We start from the raw sequence: 18020 nt of genomic DNA, 5'->3' as shown, positions 1-18020 counted from the left end.
GACCCTTTTCCCACATAAGGACACACCTGTAAGTTCTGGGGGTTAGGACAAAGACATATCTTTTGGGGGTCACCATTCAATGCACTACAGGCAGTGGTAACAGGTGTCCAGGAGTCTGTACTTCAATGTCCTGGGATCAGGCTAGAGCTCCAGCAATGCAGATATGCAGGGAACCCTGAATCACTTGTTTTTTCCCCCCTATACTTTTTCTGTCTGTAAATATGAATGTCCCACCCCAGGGCTGAGCTTGGGGGGTGGGTTTGGAGACAACTAATGTGAGTTAATTCAGAGGCTCTCGACCTAAACGCACATTATGAAGAATGTTAAAAAAATATATATTCGTGTCTGGGCAGTGCCGGCTGAGACTCTGGTTTAATTAGTCTAGGTGGAGACTGAGTGTTGATACTTTCTAAAACTCCCTGGCTATTCTGATCTGTTCTCACTGTGGGGGAGGAAGGTGGCAATGTAGCAACACAGGAGTGAAAGTTTGTTCTTAGGTCTCTCAGAAAGCTTAGGTATTACAATGGTTAGTAACCTTCAAAATACAATACATAAACATGCATAATACAAGTCCAGGGCAGTCATTTTCAACTGGTATGCTGTGAGAGGCTCTTAGGTGTGCTGTGAAAATTTTTAAAGATCATTAATTAATGTAGTTTTGAAAGAAGGTCAAAGCACAGTAAGTATATTCTTTTTTTTTGCTCTTTGTTTTGATCAACATAATTTAAGTGTACTGTGGAAGTTTTAACTATAGGTTCAATTGTACCATGAGATAAAAAAGATTAAAAAAAACACCAGTGTAGGTATTAAATTTTCCTCAAGTGAAATGTTTTAAAATATTATATATTAATAGAGAATTCTATTGAGGTGCCAAAAAGCCAACAGATAAGGAAACGATTGTCATGGAAGAGATAGTTTGTTACTCACAGTTCCCAGGAGGGGCTGCCACACCCATGGGGGGGGCACACAGGAAGCAGAAAGAGGGACCCTGTGGGCAGGAGCCTTTAGTGTGGTTTCTGTTGGAAAGAACAGGGGAGGCAGGACGTGCAGGTTGAGGACTGGCTGATTTGAATAAGCCCAGATGACTCTGAGGCAGAGAGGCTGTCCCTAGATGCCTGGTGCCTGGCCCTAGAGAGGTTAGGGCAGGTGGCCCAGAGCGTGTGAGCCCCACAGGGGAGGTGGCTGGAGTGTGGGCTCTGGTTGCCTTGCATTTGAAAAGCGAGCTTGCCCGGGGCTTGTTTTCTGTCTCTAGGAAGTGGCTAGCCCAAGGAGGGACAGCTCCTCCAGGGTCAACAAGGCTTCAGATGTCAAAGCATCAGAACATAGATAATATATGACATGGATAATACAGTGGGGGTGGGGTGTATGTGTCCAAAAAGGCTTCTTATGGGGGAGGGGTCGATAATAATAAAAGCATGAGAAACGTTGAGTTATCTGGGCTCCTTCACATATTTCCGGATATAACTCCCAGAACAGGTATGAAAAGGAAGCATCTCCCCTGAAGCATCCTTTCCCAGATGGGTAGCCGGATGGGGGCCTCTTCCCTAGCAAGGATGCAAGGACCGTGGCTTACTTCCCCAGGGTCCATGGCCATGTCCAAAGGGCAGTACCTTTTAATAGCAACAACAAACACGAATTTAGAGTCCTCTTGTGGTTTATTTTACTCTGTAATCAGCTCCTGAATTTGGTCTAATGGGATTCTAATGTTTTTAAAAGCCAATTTAGTAATCTTTGTATTTTCGATGGATTGTGAAAGGCCTATTAGTTCTTCATATCAGCAAACACAGGCATGGCTGGAAATGGCTGATTTATGCTTTTATGTGCTATTAACATCTACACTATGTTAACAGCAGCATTTAGCCAGCTCTCAAAATCCTGGCCTAATCTCCCCTACACTGCACACACACACACACACACACACAGCCCTTTCTCTTTCCATGTGGTCAGCCACAGGGTATTTCAACTTATTAAACATTCTAGTGAATAGTTCCCCACTATATCATATCAAGTAAGTAATAAGTCTGTAGTTATCAGGCTATTTAATTAAAGATAATCAGTCTTTGAAGATTTAGAATACAATTAAATGTACTTAACTCTAAGGCTTGGTTGAACGTGATTTAATCTTTCCTTTCTTGGGTGACTCAGGATCTTACAGGCCTTGGGAGCTTTTGTTATGAATATAAATGATCCTTATGTTGTTACTCTGCCGAAGTTCCACTGGAAAGAGATTTCTAGTTGGAAGCCTGCCAGGTATACCAGCTTCTACTTTGGAGGGTATCCTTGTTATTGCCTGGAAATGGTTTCTACACATCCCCAGGATGAGACAAATCTGTGAATATTTGTCCTTGGCATAAAATGCTTCTGACAGCTGGTGTGAAACCTCTCCATTTTTGGGTTGCCTTTAATTTCTGTAGCAGGGAGGAATCCTCAGTAGGGTGCTAATATGGCATTAAGGCCTTGCGTTAATATTTAGTAATCTTTATTTTTCACACCAAGAATTCTACCCAGCACTCATTCATTAATTCAACTTGTGTCTATAAAGCAAGTCTCAGTGAGACACAGTAGAATTAGAGAGTTGGTAGCAGGAAGAGATAAAGGGAAATTCGTTTCAGGGAACATGATATATGCTCAGATAATGAACCCAGAATGTTCCTTGAGTAGATATGTACCTCATAACCACACCCATTGCCTGTAATTTCCTTCCTCCCTTTCTCTCCAAGGTGACTACCTGCACCATTGAATCATATTCAGATATTTAAGGAATCAGAATTAGAATTAATTTGGGGAAGAAACAGCTAAAAGTCACCTCAAAATATCTTTCAAAAGCAAGAAGTAATGAGGCAGGACCAGCCTTGACTAATTTTAAAACCTTTATGAAGCTATAATAATTAAACAGTTTGGTTCTGACACAGAAAAAAAACTACATCAGTGGTATAAAGTACATCCAGAAGGACTGATGTAGACTCAACTATATCTGGGGCTAAAACACAAGGAAAAGGGTAATTATTTTAAACCAGTGAATAAAAGATGGGTTAGTCAGCAAAAATTGGTTCATTGGTTAATCACTTGGGGAAAAAAAAACTGGATCCCTACCTCACACCACATAGATCAAACGTTTAATATTAAAAATGAAATAGAAATTACCAGAAGACAACATGCTTAATTTTTAATAAACTTGAAGAGGAGAAGAGCTTTTTGAATGTAACCCCAAACCCAGAACCCACAGAGAGAAAGATGGACACATTTACCTGCTTTGAATGAAAACATCTCTACTTGGAAGAATACTGTAAACGCACTCATAAGGCAGATGACAATTGGAAAAACCCCTGTCAGGCAACAGGCTAATTTCTTTAAGATAGAGAGAACTTTTACCTATCAGTAAGAATTTGATATTTCTACAGAAAACTAGGCACATGATACATAAAAGCAGTTCACAAACAACAGGAAATTGATGCTAATAACTAAAAAAAAATTGTCTTTCTTGTAATTACAAGAAATCAAATAAATTAGATACCATTTTCTAGCTATGACATGGGTTGGGGTATGATATACACACATGTACTTTTTCTTTTTTTTTTTTTTTCATTAAATGATAGCTGTGTACATTAATGCAATCATGGGGTACAGTGTGGTGTTTCCATATACAATATTAAATATTTTCATCAAACTGGTTAACACAGCCTTTATGTCATCTTCTTAGTTATTGTGTTAAGATGTTTATATTCTACTTTTAGAAAGATTCACTTGTACCCTCATGTACTTTTTCTTTATGATACTTCACAGGGTTGTGCTTGTACATTTATTTGTGTTATTATTGGATGGATTTTTGTCTTCTCTCTGCCCCTAGGTAGAATTTTGGCTGTGTTTGGTACTTTTATATTGTTATAAAGGAATACCTGAGGCTGGGTAATGTATAAAGAAAGGTTCCTTTGGCTCACGGTGCTGTAGGCTATACAGAAGCATGGCACCAGCATTTGCATCTGGCCAGGGCTTCAGGGAGCTCATGGTGGAAAGTGAATGAGAGCAGCTGTGTGCAGAGAAATCCCATGGCAAGAAAGAGAGGTGGGAAGGGGCGCCAAGTTCTTTTATAACAACCAGGTCTCTCTAATAGAGAAAGAACTTACTACCTTGAAGATGGCACCAAGTCATTCATCAGAAATCTACCCCTGTGATCCAGACACCTCCCATTAGTCCCCCACTTCCAACACTGAGGATCAAATTTCAACGTGAGGTTCAGGGGACAAATACCCCAAACCCGTAGCAAGCTGCGTGACGATAGGCTTCTTTGTTGATTTGCTCACACCTTTGTCTTCTCTAGAACCTGTACATTGTTTGGACTTAATAATTCTTGAGTGAATGAATGAATAGATGCATGAGAATGGATAGAATGTTCTAGAATCTTACACAAGAAACTTAACAAAGGGCTACCTCTGGAGAGGCGGACGAGGTGCAGAGAGATGAAAGGAGGTTGCTTTTAGTTGACCATTTTTATCCCCTTATTACTATTGAAGTTTCTGGAATAGGCTATACTATTACTTTGTAATTAATCTTGTAAAAGTAGCTTATATTTTCTAAATGAATGCCCAAGGTGGGAATGGGGTGGTAAAGAGGAGATCTAAGGCCTAAGGAGGCCAACTTAGAATGCACCACATTACCTCAACACATTGATAGGGAGGCAGAGGGTCAGTCTGGGACGGAAGCTGTCAGGGCCAGTGCCCAGCAGTATAGAGGATCCAGCCAGGTGTCCAGCTTAGCCACACCCGGGAGGCTGGTGGAACGCTGGGAGGAGCGCCTTGCTGCAGAGATGAGGAAACTGGGAGGATGAGTCTCTCTTTCCTTTTCAGCCTCTCAGGACTCAGTGGGGAAGTTGCAAGGATAAGGCAAGAAACAGGGCCCAGGAGAGAAGCAGGGAGGGTAAGGAGATAAGCCGCAGTCTTGTTTCCTAGAATGAATCACATTCAAAGGGAAAGTTCTTAGGACATCTGTGGCCAAACTACCAAAAGAAATAGGATATAGAAAATACAAAAATGGAGAATCTTTAGAAAAAGGTTGGAGAATATGTCCAGACATCAAACCTCAAGTACAGGTGAGGAATAAGGTGCTGACCTTCCAGGGCGGTGGTGGGGGACCATGAAGAGACTCGTGAATCATTCATTAATTTTGCCGTGAACATTGGTTCCTGAGGCACAGGCTCCTGGTCCGTCTCTCAACCTCCCACTTTCAGAAGCAGCAGCTCAGAAGTGCTTGGGGACCCACTGTCGGGCACAGTGGGTGACCTCAAGTCAGCCTGGGAGCCTCAGGGAAACTTCCCAGGGAGCTCAACACTGGGCCTGGGACTTGTGGAAGCAGCTTCTTGTCCTAATTGGAGTTGGGCTTCCTCTCCCAGATGAATGGGTTTGACAAGCCAGCCCTAAGTCTCTTAAAATAAAAAGGGGCTTCCCAGCCAGTGTACATACATTTTTTTAAATCTGATAACTTCCTATCTTGTTTCTTAATAAATTTAACAGTTAAAGAAAGCCTTCTGTGTTATTGAATTCCTAAATCTTTAGCTTCAGAGAATTTCACTTAGGTTATTAACAAGCATTTATTGACCTCCTTCTCTGTGTCAGCTTGTCTATAAGTATTATTCCATTACAGCCTCGCAGCCACACTAGGAGGTAAATAGCATCAAACCCTTTACAGAGGGGGAAATAGGCTCAGAGAGGCCAAGTCAAGAAGCCAGGCCACACAACTGGAAGCTGCAAGGTGGGAGTCTGAACGCAGCCAGGTCCGTCTGATGCCTGTTCCAGGGCTAGTCTGCTATACCCTCCTCCTTCCTTTGACTTTGTTAAAGCTGAGATTTGTGCCAGGATCTTCCCCTTTACATTCTGGGGGTAACTCAACAGAAGACCAAGTCTAACTGGCAGGCAGGACTTAGTGGAATCTGTTCTTCTCTCGTAGTGGGAGACAGACCAGGCAGAGCCCAATCTGTGTCCAGGGCACCAAGGCTCACATAGGCAGCCCCTCACAGCCTCACACGGTCACCTCCTGATTCTAGTTCCTTCTCACTGCTGCATTGCAACCCCCACCCACACAGGTAAAGTAAACCCTTTGTTGCTTACCTTCTAGTGCTGGAGACAGACAGTACTACACATAAACAAATAATACCCAATACAGGAGTGGGCAGTGGGGAATGTTATAAAGAGGAAATGAAAGGGAACAGGAGAGTGAGGCAGGCTGCTATGTTTAGTAGAAAGGTCTCTGAAGAGGTGACATTGAGCAGAGAGAGCCCTCCCTGACTGAGCGAGTAGGCTGTGCATATACCCAGGGGAAGAGAATCCAGAAAGACAGAAGAGCAAGCGCAAAGGCCTTGAGATGGAAATGTGCTTGGTGTACCCAAGAAACTGCCTGGAGAGCCATCTTATCAGCTTTACCATCTCTGCCAGGATGCTGGATGGGTTATTCCTAGGCCAGACCTCATAGAAACTGGACAGTGATCAGCAAGGAATTCCCCAGAGCTACTAGATTCTGTAAAGCAACACAGTGAAAAGTGAAGGCACCCTACAACATTAAGTTAACCAAGTGTTGGTTTCAGAGACCTACTGGGTAGCTATGGTGCATGTGCTGTGTAACAAACTGCCTTCAAATTCAGTGGCTTCAAACGTCAGCAACCTTCTATTGCTCACTAGGCTGTGGGTTAGCTGGGTGGTTCTTTGATTTTGGCCAGATTTGTTCATGAGACTGTGGTCAGTTACAGTTTGAGTTGGCAGCTCTGCTGATCTTGGCCAGGCTCTTGTGAAGTTTTAGGGGCTGGCTGGTTGTTGGGTGGTCTAGGAGGGCCTCCATACTTCTTATCCTCCGGTAGGCTAGCTGGGCTTCTCTTGGTGATGGCAGGGCTAAGAAAGAAGCATGCAAGACCTCTTGAAACCCAGGATTCAAGACTTGGCACTGGCGCTCTAACCCTCTTATCTGGTGACCAAAGAAAATTGTAAGTCAGCCAAGATTTCCAGAATGGGGAAATAGACCCCTGAGTAAGAAAGGAATGTTGGAGTCTTATAGAATACATATAGGTAGGGATAGAAAATGAGGCCATTTTTGCAGTGAATCAACCCCAATGGATAAGGACTCAAAAGCTGGAAAGGATAATACCGTTTAATTCTGAAGCAAGTGGCTATGACTTCTGGCCCTCAGGTTTTAGTGGGGAGTCCAGTATATTCTTCTAGTTCTGCTCATGAGTCTGTGGTCAATAGAAAGTTGGATTGGCAGCTCTGCTGACTTTGGCTAGGGCTCTCGCACAGTTTAGGGGTCTCACCAAAGCTGCTTTTATATCCTGGTCAGGCTGAGTTTTAAGAATGTCAGTTAAGTTCAAGAGGACTTGGAGGGCTCTGAATCTTGGTAATTGCTCTGCTCTGAGTGAAGCACAGAGATTTTCACTCAGTAACCCCAGGTAAAAAGAATTAACTGCCTACTTGATAAATCTACATAGTTCTGTTCACCTATCTAAATCTTCTAGGAAGCAAAAGAATCAGAGCTAATGAGTAACGTCACTTTTTATGCTTGATTTGTTCATTTCCAAGTGATTTTAAGGCTGTTTATAAAAACACATACAACAGTATACCATAGATGACAAAGGCAAAATATTAAAAAATGTATCTCCTTACTTATATACAGGCTGCAAATTTGACTTTGAGCTTCCTAGTAGCAAATGCAAAACAGGACATACATCTAGACTAGGTAGCTATAGACTTTGTCCCTTATCCCATGGGGGCAAATTGTGAATATTTTCTCATTTGAAGTTTGAAGAGTATTTCAACATCCAACATGGTGATGGTGCCAGGGAAAACTTGTCACATGTGGCTACCCTGTTAGTACCATGACGGCAGGGATCCAGCTGTCTCTGAACAACCACATTCCTCCCTAGTAGTTTCTGGCAGAGAGTAGGGGTTGAGTGACCAGGAAGCAATAGGCTGAGTGGATAAGAAATGGTACTCTGAAGTCAGAAGGCTAAGCATTCAATTCCCAGCTCCATTTGTAGGATCTGTGTGACTTTAGACAAGTTATTGAACATCTGCAAGTTTCTATTGCTTTCCCTATAACGTGGAGACAATAACTAAAGCTATTTTATAGCATTTCCTCTATCCCAGGGACTTTTTCAACTGTTTTACCCATATTAACTCATTTATTCCTAATACAACTCTATGAGGCAGATACCATTAATATTATCATTTTACAGTTGGGGGAACTTAGGCATGGTTGTGTTCCCTGTCTAAGGCCACACAGCAGTAAGTAATGCCTTCAAGGTTCAACCCCAGGCAGTTTGAACCCCGGGCCTTCACTCTTAGCTGTTCACTTATATTGTCTCCCAATAACTGTTGGATTCCCTACGCTGTAGTGTGACTCTGAGTATTAAAATAAATCTGAATTGAAATATGTAAAGTGCTTGGCACCGTGGCCCATATTTGGTACTCAGTAAAAGTTGGCTGGTCTCCTGCTTTTCATCCTCCCGCATCACCATCATCACCATCATCCTTGAGGGTTAAATGGATGACTACTGATGACTTCTCTTTGTGGATAAATAGCATCCCTGTCTCCCAGGTCCAATAATAGAATGTGGACACAAAGAAAAGCCAAAGGGGAAAATAAAAGGACATTGGCGCATTTTATTTGCCAAGGGCCCGTCCTGTGCAGATAGGAAGGTGGGCATGTAGTGGGCAGAAATGTACCCCATCGGCCCCCACCAGAGATGGAAGGCCTGATGTGGTAGGCCCAGGGTTCCTGCTAGAGCAGTGGCTCTTATCCTTTATGTTCAGAATGACCTCCTAACTGAAAGGTGGCCTGTCTCCAGTCACACATGATTTGGAGAGATGATCCTCTAGGCTGTCTGAATATAGACATTAAATAAACAGAACTGCACACTTGTGGAAACAGGGTATTTATCAGACTCTTACTACAGGCCAGAGGCTCTAAATATATTATCCTGCTTAATCACCACAATAACCTATGAAGTAGATAGTTTGACAGCTCCATGCAGATGCAGGAGCTGACCAGAGAATGGGTAGTTCTCTGTTCAGTTTACACAGAGGGCAGCAGCAGGTGGGTCCCCTCAGCTCTGGTGGGGCCCCTGTCACTCTGTCCCACCTCACCACTGGGCCAGTCCCAGAGCTGAGCCACCTCGTCAGGTGGAAAGGTGGGCATTCAAAAGCATTGATTTGTCATTTTTCAAGACTCATAAGCCATTTTGAGAATTTGAATGAGTTCTACCTAAGACAAATGCACACCATGTAGGCGAGTAATAGAATTTTAGGGAGACCACCCCCCTTCAGGCCCACCATGGATGCTGCCTGACAATCACCTGCTCTCCTGGGCAATTATTTCCTTTAGGTCTAGTCAGTCACATTTGAACTTCAATTCTTTCTGTCTTTAAACTTGGGTCTTAATCACCAGACGGTGGCTGTCCTTGGCTCCAATAATGGGAATTGATGAGTTCCCCAAAACTCAGACCTGACACTGAAATATTATGCAAGGCTTTCTTCTTGACCAAGTTGGTCTTTATGTGAAAAATAAATAAATAACTCCAGTTTAAGTGTATACCCCATAGAAAGTCCTCATACAAAGAAAAGAAAACCATGGTATGTAATCTTTGCCTAATCAATTGATTATAGGTTTCCCAAATCTCTGTCATCTGGTTCTCGAAGCCTCTTTGAATAATCAAATGTCCATGTTTAAGTTTTAAATGCTGAAAGGAGGAGAAATAATTCCAAGGGAAATGATTGATTCTTGTGATAAAGCATAAAGTAGTCAGAAGTTGGCTTAATACACATTAACTGATTCTTATCTTGGTTAACATGCTGAGAGCCTACTGTTTGCTTAGCACATGCGAAATATTTCAACAGGCATTATCTCATTAACTCCCCATTCCTATCACCAGAAGTCCCTTGAGTAAAACAAGGCTCTTACTATTAACCCCATTTCATTGAAGAGGAAACTGAAGTCCAGAGAGGTACTATGAACTGCCCAAGTGATTCAATGCTATCCCTATTAAAATACCAACATCATACTTTCAAGACATGGAAAAAAATAATTCTTCATTTTGTATGGAACCAGAAAAAACCTGTATAGCCAAGGCAATTCTTAGTAATAAAAACAAAGCCGGGGGCATCAGCCTACCAGACTTCAGGCTGTACTACAAGGCCGGAGTGATCAAAACAGCATGGTATTGGCACAAAAATAGAGACATTTGGAACTGAATAGAAAACCAGGAGATGAAACCGACGTCTTACAGCCACCTAATCTTTGATAAACCAAACAAGAACATACACTGGGGGAAAGAATCCCTATTCAATAAATGGTGCTGGGAGAACTGGATAACCACATGTAAAAGACTGAAACTGAACCCGCACCTTTCTCCACTCAGAAAAATTGATTCAAGATGGATAAAAGACTAAATCTAAGGCACGAAACAATTAAAATCCTCAAAGAAAGTGTGGGGAAAACACTGGAAGCTATTAGCCTGGGGAAGGACTTTATGAGGAAGACTTCCATGGCAATCACAACAACAACAACAAAAATAAACAAATGGGACTTAATGGAACTGAAGAGCTTCTGTACAGCTAAGGAGACAACCAAAGCAACTAGACAACCTACACATTGGGAAAGGATATTTGCCTATTTTGAATCAGACATAAGCTTGATAAATAGGATCTACAGAGAACTCAAATTAAAACATAAAAAGAGCCAATAATCCCTTCTATCACTGGGCAAGAGAGATGAATAGAACCTTCTCTAAAGAAGACAGAGGAATGGCTAACAAACACATGAAAAAATGCTCATCATCCCTAATTATTAGAGAAAGGCAAATCAAAACCACCCTGAGATATCACCCAACCCCAGTGAGAAGGGCCCACATCACAAAGTCTCAAAACTGCAGATGCTGGCACAGATGTGGAGAGAAGGGAACACTTTTACACTGCTGGTGGGACTGCAAAGTAATACAACCTTTTTGGAAGGCAGTATGGAGAATCTTCAAAGAACTCAAGCTAGACTTCCTATTTGATCCTGCAGTCCCATTACTGGGCATCTACCCAGAAGAAAAAAAAAATCCTTCTACCACAGGGACGCTTGCACTAGACTGTTTATTGCAGCTCAATTTACAATCACCAAAATGTGGAAGCAGCCTAAATGCTCACCAACCCAGGAGTGAATTAACAAGCTGTGGTATATGTACACCATGGAACGCTATTCAGCCATTAAAAAAGATGGAGACTTTACATCTTTTGTATTAACCTGCAAGGATGTGGAACACATTATTCTTAGTACAGCATCACAATAATGGAGAAACAAGAATCCTATGTACTCAATTCTGATATGAGGACAATTAATGTCCTAGTACAAGGTGGGAGGTAGGGGATGGGGAGAGCTGAGAAAGGGAAGGAGAGGGTGGGGGACAAGGACAGTGGTATAACTTTTGGGAGCAGAACACAATTATAAGAGTGTCCTTATCTAACAAAAGCAATCAGTGTAATCTGGTTCTATGTACCCTCAATGAATCCCCAATAATAATAATACTGCCCTGAAAGACTTGGAGTTAAGATTATATGTGTTAATCCACATCAATTACTAGCACATAAATACTTAATAACCATACAAGTTCTCCCAGAAAAAAAAAAAAAACACAGTGGGAAGTGGCAGAGCCGGGACTGAAGCTCTGGGTTCCACACTTCAAGTCCTGTTTGCTTGTGCCTCAACCAATGTGCAAAGCAACATTGTAAAAACACAGGCTGGGCAGGTGGCTCACACCTATGATCCTAGCACTCTGGGAAGCCGAAGTGGGGGAATTGCTTGAGCTCAGGAGTTGGAGACCAACCTGAGCAAGAGTAAAAACCAAAAACTCTCTAAAACCATCTCTGAAAACTAGCCAGGCATTGTGGTGGACACCTGTAGTCCCAGCTCTTGGGAGGCTGAGGCAGGAGGATCTCCTGAGCCCAAAAGTTTGAGGTTGCTGTGAGCTGTGATGACACCATGGCACTTCCACCCAGGGCAACAGAGTGAGACTTTGTCTCAAAAAAGATACAGGTCTGGGTAAACTTGCTGCAAATAATACAAACACCAGAAAAGCAACCCCACGAGAACACATGAATCATTTGTACTATTAATGAAACAACCTTCTTCCCAACATTCAGGGCCCACCTCTCAAGTCTCCTTGGCTGTGAAGCCGCTCCACCACCATCCCCTTCCCCCTAAGCAGAGGGCTTTATTACCCTGAAACTTGCATCTCCTGTCATAGGGCCATGATCATCTAGTTCTTTTTGCAATGAGCTCTCCAAGGGGGTAGTGTCAGAGACCTCAGGGGCATAAGATAAGGAACTGGCCCAAGATTCATTGCCATGGCAACAGCTACTTGACTTAGCCTCTGACTTAATGTCTCTGCAGGTGAGCGGACAGGAGGAAGCAAGGATGACTCAGTGTCTCCCTGCCTGGGCTGAGCGGGAGAGTGAGTGGCAGGTAAGGTAGAGGCAGGAGGCTGGCCTGGGATGCTGGACATTTCTGGGAAGGTCTTGTCTTCCCAGAAAGCTGAGAGTTCCTCAAGGGTAGCACTAGTTAGCAGCCCGTAAATGGTGGATCCATAGTGTCCAGTCAGTGCGGAGTTATACCAGCCCAGGCCGTAGTGTTTCAAACTGCCCATCCCCACTCAGGAGTGGGTCATGAAAAAGCTTTTGGTGCTACAGCCCGCATTTTTGTTATGAATAAGACAGAAGAGAAGAGAAATGAAAAGAAAAAAGAGAATAGTGTGTCATACAGAGGAAGGGTCAGTGTTATTTTCCACAAATTATTTCTTTATGGAAACTATGAAGAGAGAGAGAGAGAGTGTGTGTGTGTGTATTGGGCTGTGACATAAATATCCTTATTCTGACAGTCATACATGCTTGGCAAAGAAAAAAATTATTGGAGAACAATTTTAGAAAAACATTTTCTTTACCGATTTTCTGATGATGGGAACATTAAAATCTAATGGTCATTTGGATCATTCATCCATTATTTATTATCTACACACAAAAATAGAAAACATCTTCTAGAGTTGCCTTCTCTATCATCTCAGCTGACGTTAGGTGTGAAGGCGAAACATTTAGGGGCAAGTGAGTGGCTCTGTGTGGCGGGAGCTGCTACTCAGGCAGCAGGGGCCAGAAGGGGAGAGTGTGACAGGCCCACCTCACAGAGACGTCCCTCTTCAGGGGAGGCCCCTCTGTCTGCTGAGATTGTGTGGCTCAGGCGGGTGAGGGTTGGAACTACTGGACTTGGCATTCTGGCTCCCCTTACCTTGCCGATCAGTTTAAAGCAGCAGTCCCCAACCCTTTTGGCACCAGGGACTGGTTTCATGGAAGAAGGTTTTTTTTTTTGAGACAGGAGCCTCAAGCTGTCCCCCTGGGTAGAGTGCCATGGCATCTCAGCTCACAGCAACGTCCAACTCCTGGGCTCAAGCGAGTCTCCTGCCTCCACCTCCCAAGTAGCTGGGACCACAGGCATCCACCACAACGCCTGGCTATTTTTTGGTTGCAGCCATCATTGTTGTTTGGCGGGCCTGGGCTGGATTCGAACCCACCACCTTGGGTGTACGTGGCTGGCGCCTTAGTCACTTGAGCCACAGGCGCCGAGCCATGGAAGAAGGTTTTTCCACAGACTGGAGGCCTGGGGCTATGGTTGCAATATGAGTCTGCAAGTAATTAATGTATTATGGCCTCCATGCAATCAAACCTCTGCTATTGATGATCTGTGTTTACAGCCGCTCCCCAGTGCTACATCACCGCCTTGCTCCACCTCAGATCATCAGGCATTGGACTCTCATGAGGATGCAACCTAGACAGTAGGGTTCACACCCCTATGAGAATCTAATGCCACAGATGATGTGACAGGAGGCTGGGCTAGGCGGTGACGCTAGCAATGGGGAGTGGCTGTCAATACAGATAAAGCTTCTCTTATACCGCTCACCTCCGGCTGTGTGACCCAGTTCCTAACAGGCCACATACTCAATCCATGGACCTGAGATGGAGGATTGCAGGTTTAAGTCATTTAGCACCGTCTATTGTTCCCACATTATTTTCTCAGTGCCAGTCTGATCTTGTCCATGAACTTATAAATGACTGTGATATGTTTTCTGCTTCTTTTGCGTCTCCAGAACGCGCAGCAGGGTTGGAAACACAGTAGGCACTCCCCAAGTACTTCCTAGTTATGGACAACTCCTTATTTTTCAGACCCCTGAAACATCCCTTCATTCTTAATCTTTTCCTATCACAGAGCGTTTAGTAAATGATTTTGTGGCTGTGTAACAGTCTGTTATCTTCACTTAGACTGGGAGCTCTCTGAGCACAGGGAGCATGTGTATTCTATCCATCACTGCATCTCTTGTTCGTTGTATCCTCAGTGATTGGTGCTTGGCAGGTGTATCTGTTAGCTTTCACCACAATAGTGGTGTGTAACAGACACCTCCACTATCTCCGTGATATATTGAACAGGCTTTTGTTTTTATGATTCAGCCGGGGCAGCTCTAAGCCATGGGTCAGTTCTGGATCTTCTCAGCCTCCTTAGACAGGCAGGCTAACCAGGGTGTGTTTTTCTCATGAAAAAGGCAGAGGCACAAGAAAGCATTTTCAGTTTTACAAGCACTTTTCAGGCCATCTATTCCAATGCGTCTGTTAATGTACTTTTGAGCAAAGTAAGTCAGAAAGCCAAGCCTAAAGTCAAGCAGGTCTGCCTCTGTGGGCTGGGGTGGGGAAGGGAAGAGTGACTGTTTCCACATAAGCTAAGTAAGTGTGCAGATTCGTGCTGAATGTTCATGGAAGGGAAGGGAAAAGATAATTGGATTCTAGGGATTTCCCATGGGTATTCACCATACAAGTTACACCGTACAAGAAGTCCATGGGGACGCTTCTGCCTCCTGACATACAGCTCTACAGAGAAAGCCAGAGCTTGTCTAACAGATAAGAGCCCAGCCACCCAGAGTTAAGTCTGTTGTGCAAATAAAGCAAGTCCTCAGAAGCAACCACCAGCAAAGACTATTCCTCTAGGGACTTAGGGACCGCAGCTACCTCTGGGAGGGAGAACAAGGGCAGTGACTGCCAGGTCCACAAGAAGCATCTCTGAGTATATAGAAACCCAGGCAGGCCTGAGCAGAGGGCTGCTCTGTGTCCTTTGGAAATGTGCACCTCCAGACAAATGTCCGCATGCTTGTTGAAATTGAAAGTCAGGACTTTGAAGGGACCTTTTCAGATAGCTGGACATTTGTTTCTAACAGGAGCCCAGAGTGTTGGTCCCTCTGTGGCTTTGCAGCGCCAACTCTGGAACATTTTGAGGTTGTGTAAGGTTTTGCGCCCCTCCTTTGCTTGAAGAAAAAGTAACAATCTGTTTTCCTTTCTTTCTCTCTCTCCCTTCTGACTGCAGGGGTGCTGTGCCTGCCAGACAGCCTGAACCTCCACAGAGACCCGCAGCGGTCAAGCAAGCCGGGAGAGCTGCCCATGTTCAGCCAGTCGGAGTTGAGGACCATCGAGCAGTCCTTGCTGGCCACCCGCGTGGGCAGCATCGCGGAACTGAGTAAGTGGACATTGGTTCGTCAGCCCTCATGCCTCAAGACATCTCCATCCTCCCTGTGCCTAAAGTGACAGGCCATCCATCATGCCACAAGGCTGCAAAGGACCCCAGTACTTTGTAACCAGCCAGGTGACACCTTTTATTGAGCACCTGCTGTGTACAACTAGACAGTGCTGTTAGCCGTGAGGAAGGTGGGAGCTGGGGAACCAGGCTGGCCTGGTAAATTTCCTGGCTCTGCCGCTAACGTAGGTCAAGTTCCTAATCTTTTCTGACCCTCAGTTTCCTTTTCTATAAAATAGAGAAAACAACAGTACCTAACCCAGACAGTAACTGTGGTGATGGAGGGAACCGGCAGCTGATTCAAGCCATGGTGAGCCCCAGGGTCACTAGAGAGCTACTTTGGTGGCACCTGAATTTGGAAATTGCACCTCATTTCCTTTAAACCCAGGAAGTCACAAGATGCCTTCAGTCACAGGGTCTCCCAGCTACCAGTTTGTCATCTAATTTTTCTTAAACTTTTGGGTTCTGTGACTCCTTTGGCCATGGTCCCTGTGTCAGAGTAATTTTTTTTTGAGACAGAGTCTGTCACCTAGTCATCACAGCTAACAACAACCTCAAACTCTTGAACTCAAGCCATCGTCCTGCCTCAGCCTCCTGAGTAGCTGGGGACCTCAGGCGCCCTACTGTGCCTGGCTAATTTGTCTCATTTGTGTAGAGATGGGGTCTTGCCCTTGCTCAGGCTGGTCTCGAACTCCTGGCCTCAAGCGATCCTCCCACCCCAGCCTCCCAGAGTGCTGGGATTACAGGCTTCTGGCCTAGAATAGTATTTCTAAATGTATCACATGCAAAAGATGACAAAGGAAACCAATTATATTAAAAGTCAGTTATCAAAATATTTGTAATCTGGATCGTTCTATAATTAATCCTATGCCTTGTTATTGGTACATGATATGACAAAATCATGGAGCAGGTCAATGTTCTGCCACCATGATTTTGAGGTAGTGATGTGTGTGAATATTTTGAGATAGCTCAACAAATGGAATGTGATAAGGAAACAACTGCATTTTAATACGCTCCCAAGGCACTCGGATGCAGAGTGTCCAAGCAGCAGCCTTGGGGAGATGTCGCTCTAAGTGGAAATGCCACACATTTGGGACTCCGCTATATTCCAGGATATACTCATGACCCTGGAAATGTAGAATCTGGCTACAGAGTTAGGACATAACTTCATGGGCATAATCCAGGAAGGGGCCCCCACACCAGAAGACCCCTCAAAGTTTTGTTCTGGAATATCTCAGAGGACCCTGCTGGCTCCTACCTCCTGGACTAAGGCCCCCCAGACAGTCTCTTTCATCAAAGGATTTAGTCAATAGATCTGCACTTCACCTTCAGAAGCAGTTCGCTACATAAGTTGTTTTTTAAGGACAATTTGCTCTGTAAATTAAGTGCTGTCCTCCTTGAATGTTGACTTTTGCATATGAATTGTTGGCTCACGAATGGGTGTTGCTAATTGCAGGTGGGTTTTGTATGTTTATTAAGTCAGGCCCTAGCAGAGAAGCACTTTGATAAGTCATGTCAGCCGCTGCAGGTAATAAAATTGCTTCTTTTCTGATCTGACTGTAATTTAAACTGGCTTGCTCTGTGCTAAATCAATAGTCTTACTTTGTGTACACAGAGAGCTGTTCTTCATATTCAAAGGTTGCTCTGCCTCTGTGGATGGTGGGGACCACTTCTTGCAGCAAAGGTGTAGAGTTTGTTCTCAGCCATCCATGGTCTCCTTGAATCAGGGATATGGCTGGCCAGGGCCAAGAGCAGAACCCTTCTTAATAGCGGATAATAATAATAGAAGCAGCAGATGTGTAATGAACTAGAAAACTATGACAAATCCTTACAAGAATAACTTGTAATGTGGTATAATTATCCCTATTTTATGATGAGGGACTGGAAGAGGAGTTCAGCTTGTCCCGGATCAGCCACACCTGTGAGTCGAAAAGCTCAAGATTGGATCCAAGCTTCTCCATGCAAAACTTTCACATCTCACCACTAAACTACACTCCCTCTGGGGAAGCCCGGCAGATGTTTCCATGCAGACCTGAGAGCCCCCCTTCTGTAAGATCAGGGTCTGGGGTGGAGGTGTGAGCACTCACAAAGGTGACAAAGTCCCTCCACAAGTCCAGCCATGCACCCCATGATGTGGTTAATGATGATGGTGGTCCCCTAAGATTATAATGCTGTGTTTTTACTGTGCCATTTGTTAACTAAGATAATAATAATAATGAGGCTTATACTTTGGAACAGGGGTCCTCAAACTTTTTAAACAGGAGGCCACTTCACTGTCCCTCAGACTGTTGGAGAGCTGGACTGCAGGCCCCAGGATGAATCAGCTGCTAAACAGGACAGTCAACAGCAGCAAAAACACCTGGCAGGCCAGATAAATGTCCTTGGCAGGCCGCATGTGGCCT

At 44.1% G+C, this 18020-nt stretch overlaps 1 protein-coding gene across 2 annotated transcripts in view; it reads left to right on the top strand.

The window, feature by feature from the left end:
* Window positions 1-18020, top strand: part of BTBD11 (BTB domain containing 11) — a 279952-nt gene that overhangs the window by 159875 nt on the left and 102057 nt on the right. For both annotated transcript variants that reach the window (XM_023509452.1, XM_003783273.2), the window contains exon 2: window positions 15412-15561. In XM_023509452.1, the coding sequence (XP_023365220.1) occupies window positions 15412-15561 (150 nt within the window). The remainder of the gene's footprint in view (window positions 1-15411; window positions 15562-18020) is intronic.

This window comes from Otolemur garnettii, unplaced genomic scaffold (genome assembly GCF_000181295.1).
Source record: "Otolemur garnettii isolate 467f Iridium unplaced genomic scaffold, OtoGar3 scaffold00007, whole genome shotgun sequence".
Lineage (NCBI taxonomy): Eukaryota > Metazoa > Chordata > Mammalia > Primates > Galagidae > Otolemur > Otolemur garnettii.
The sequence above is the reverse complement of the archived record's forward strand: the minus strand, read 5'-3'. Positions and strand labels throughout refer to the sequence as shown.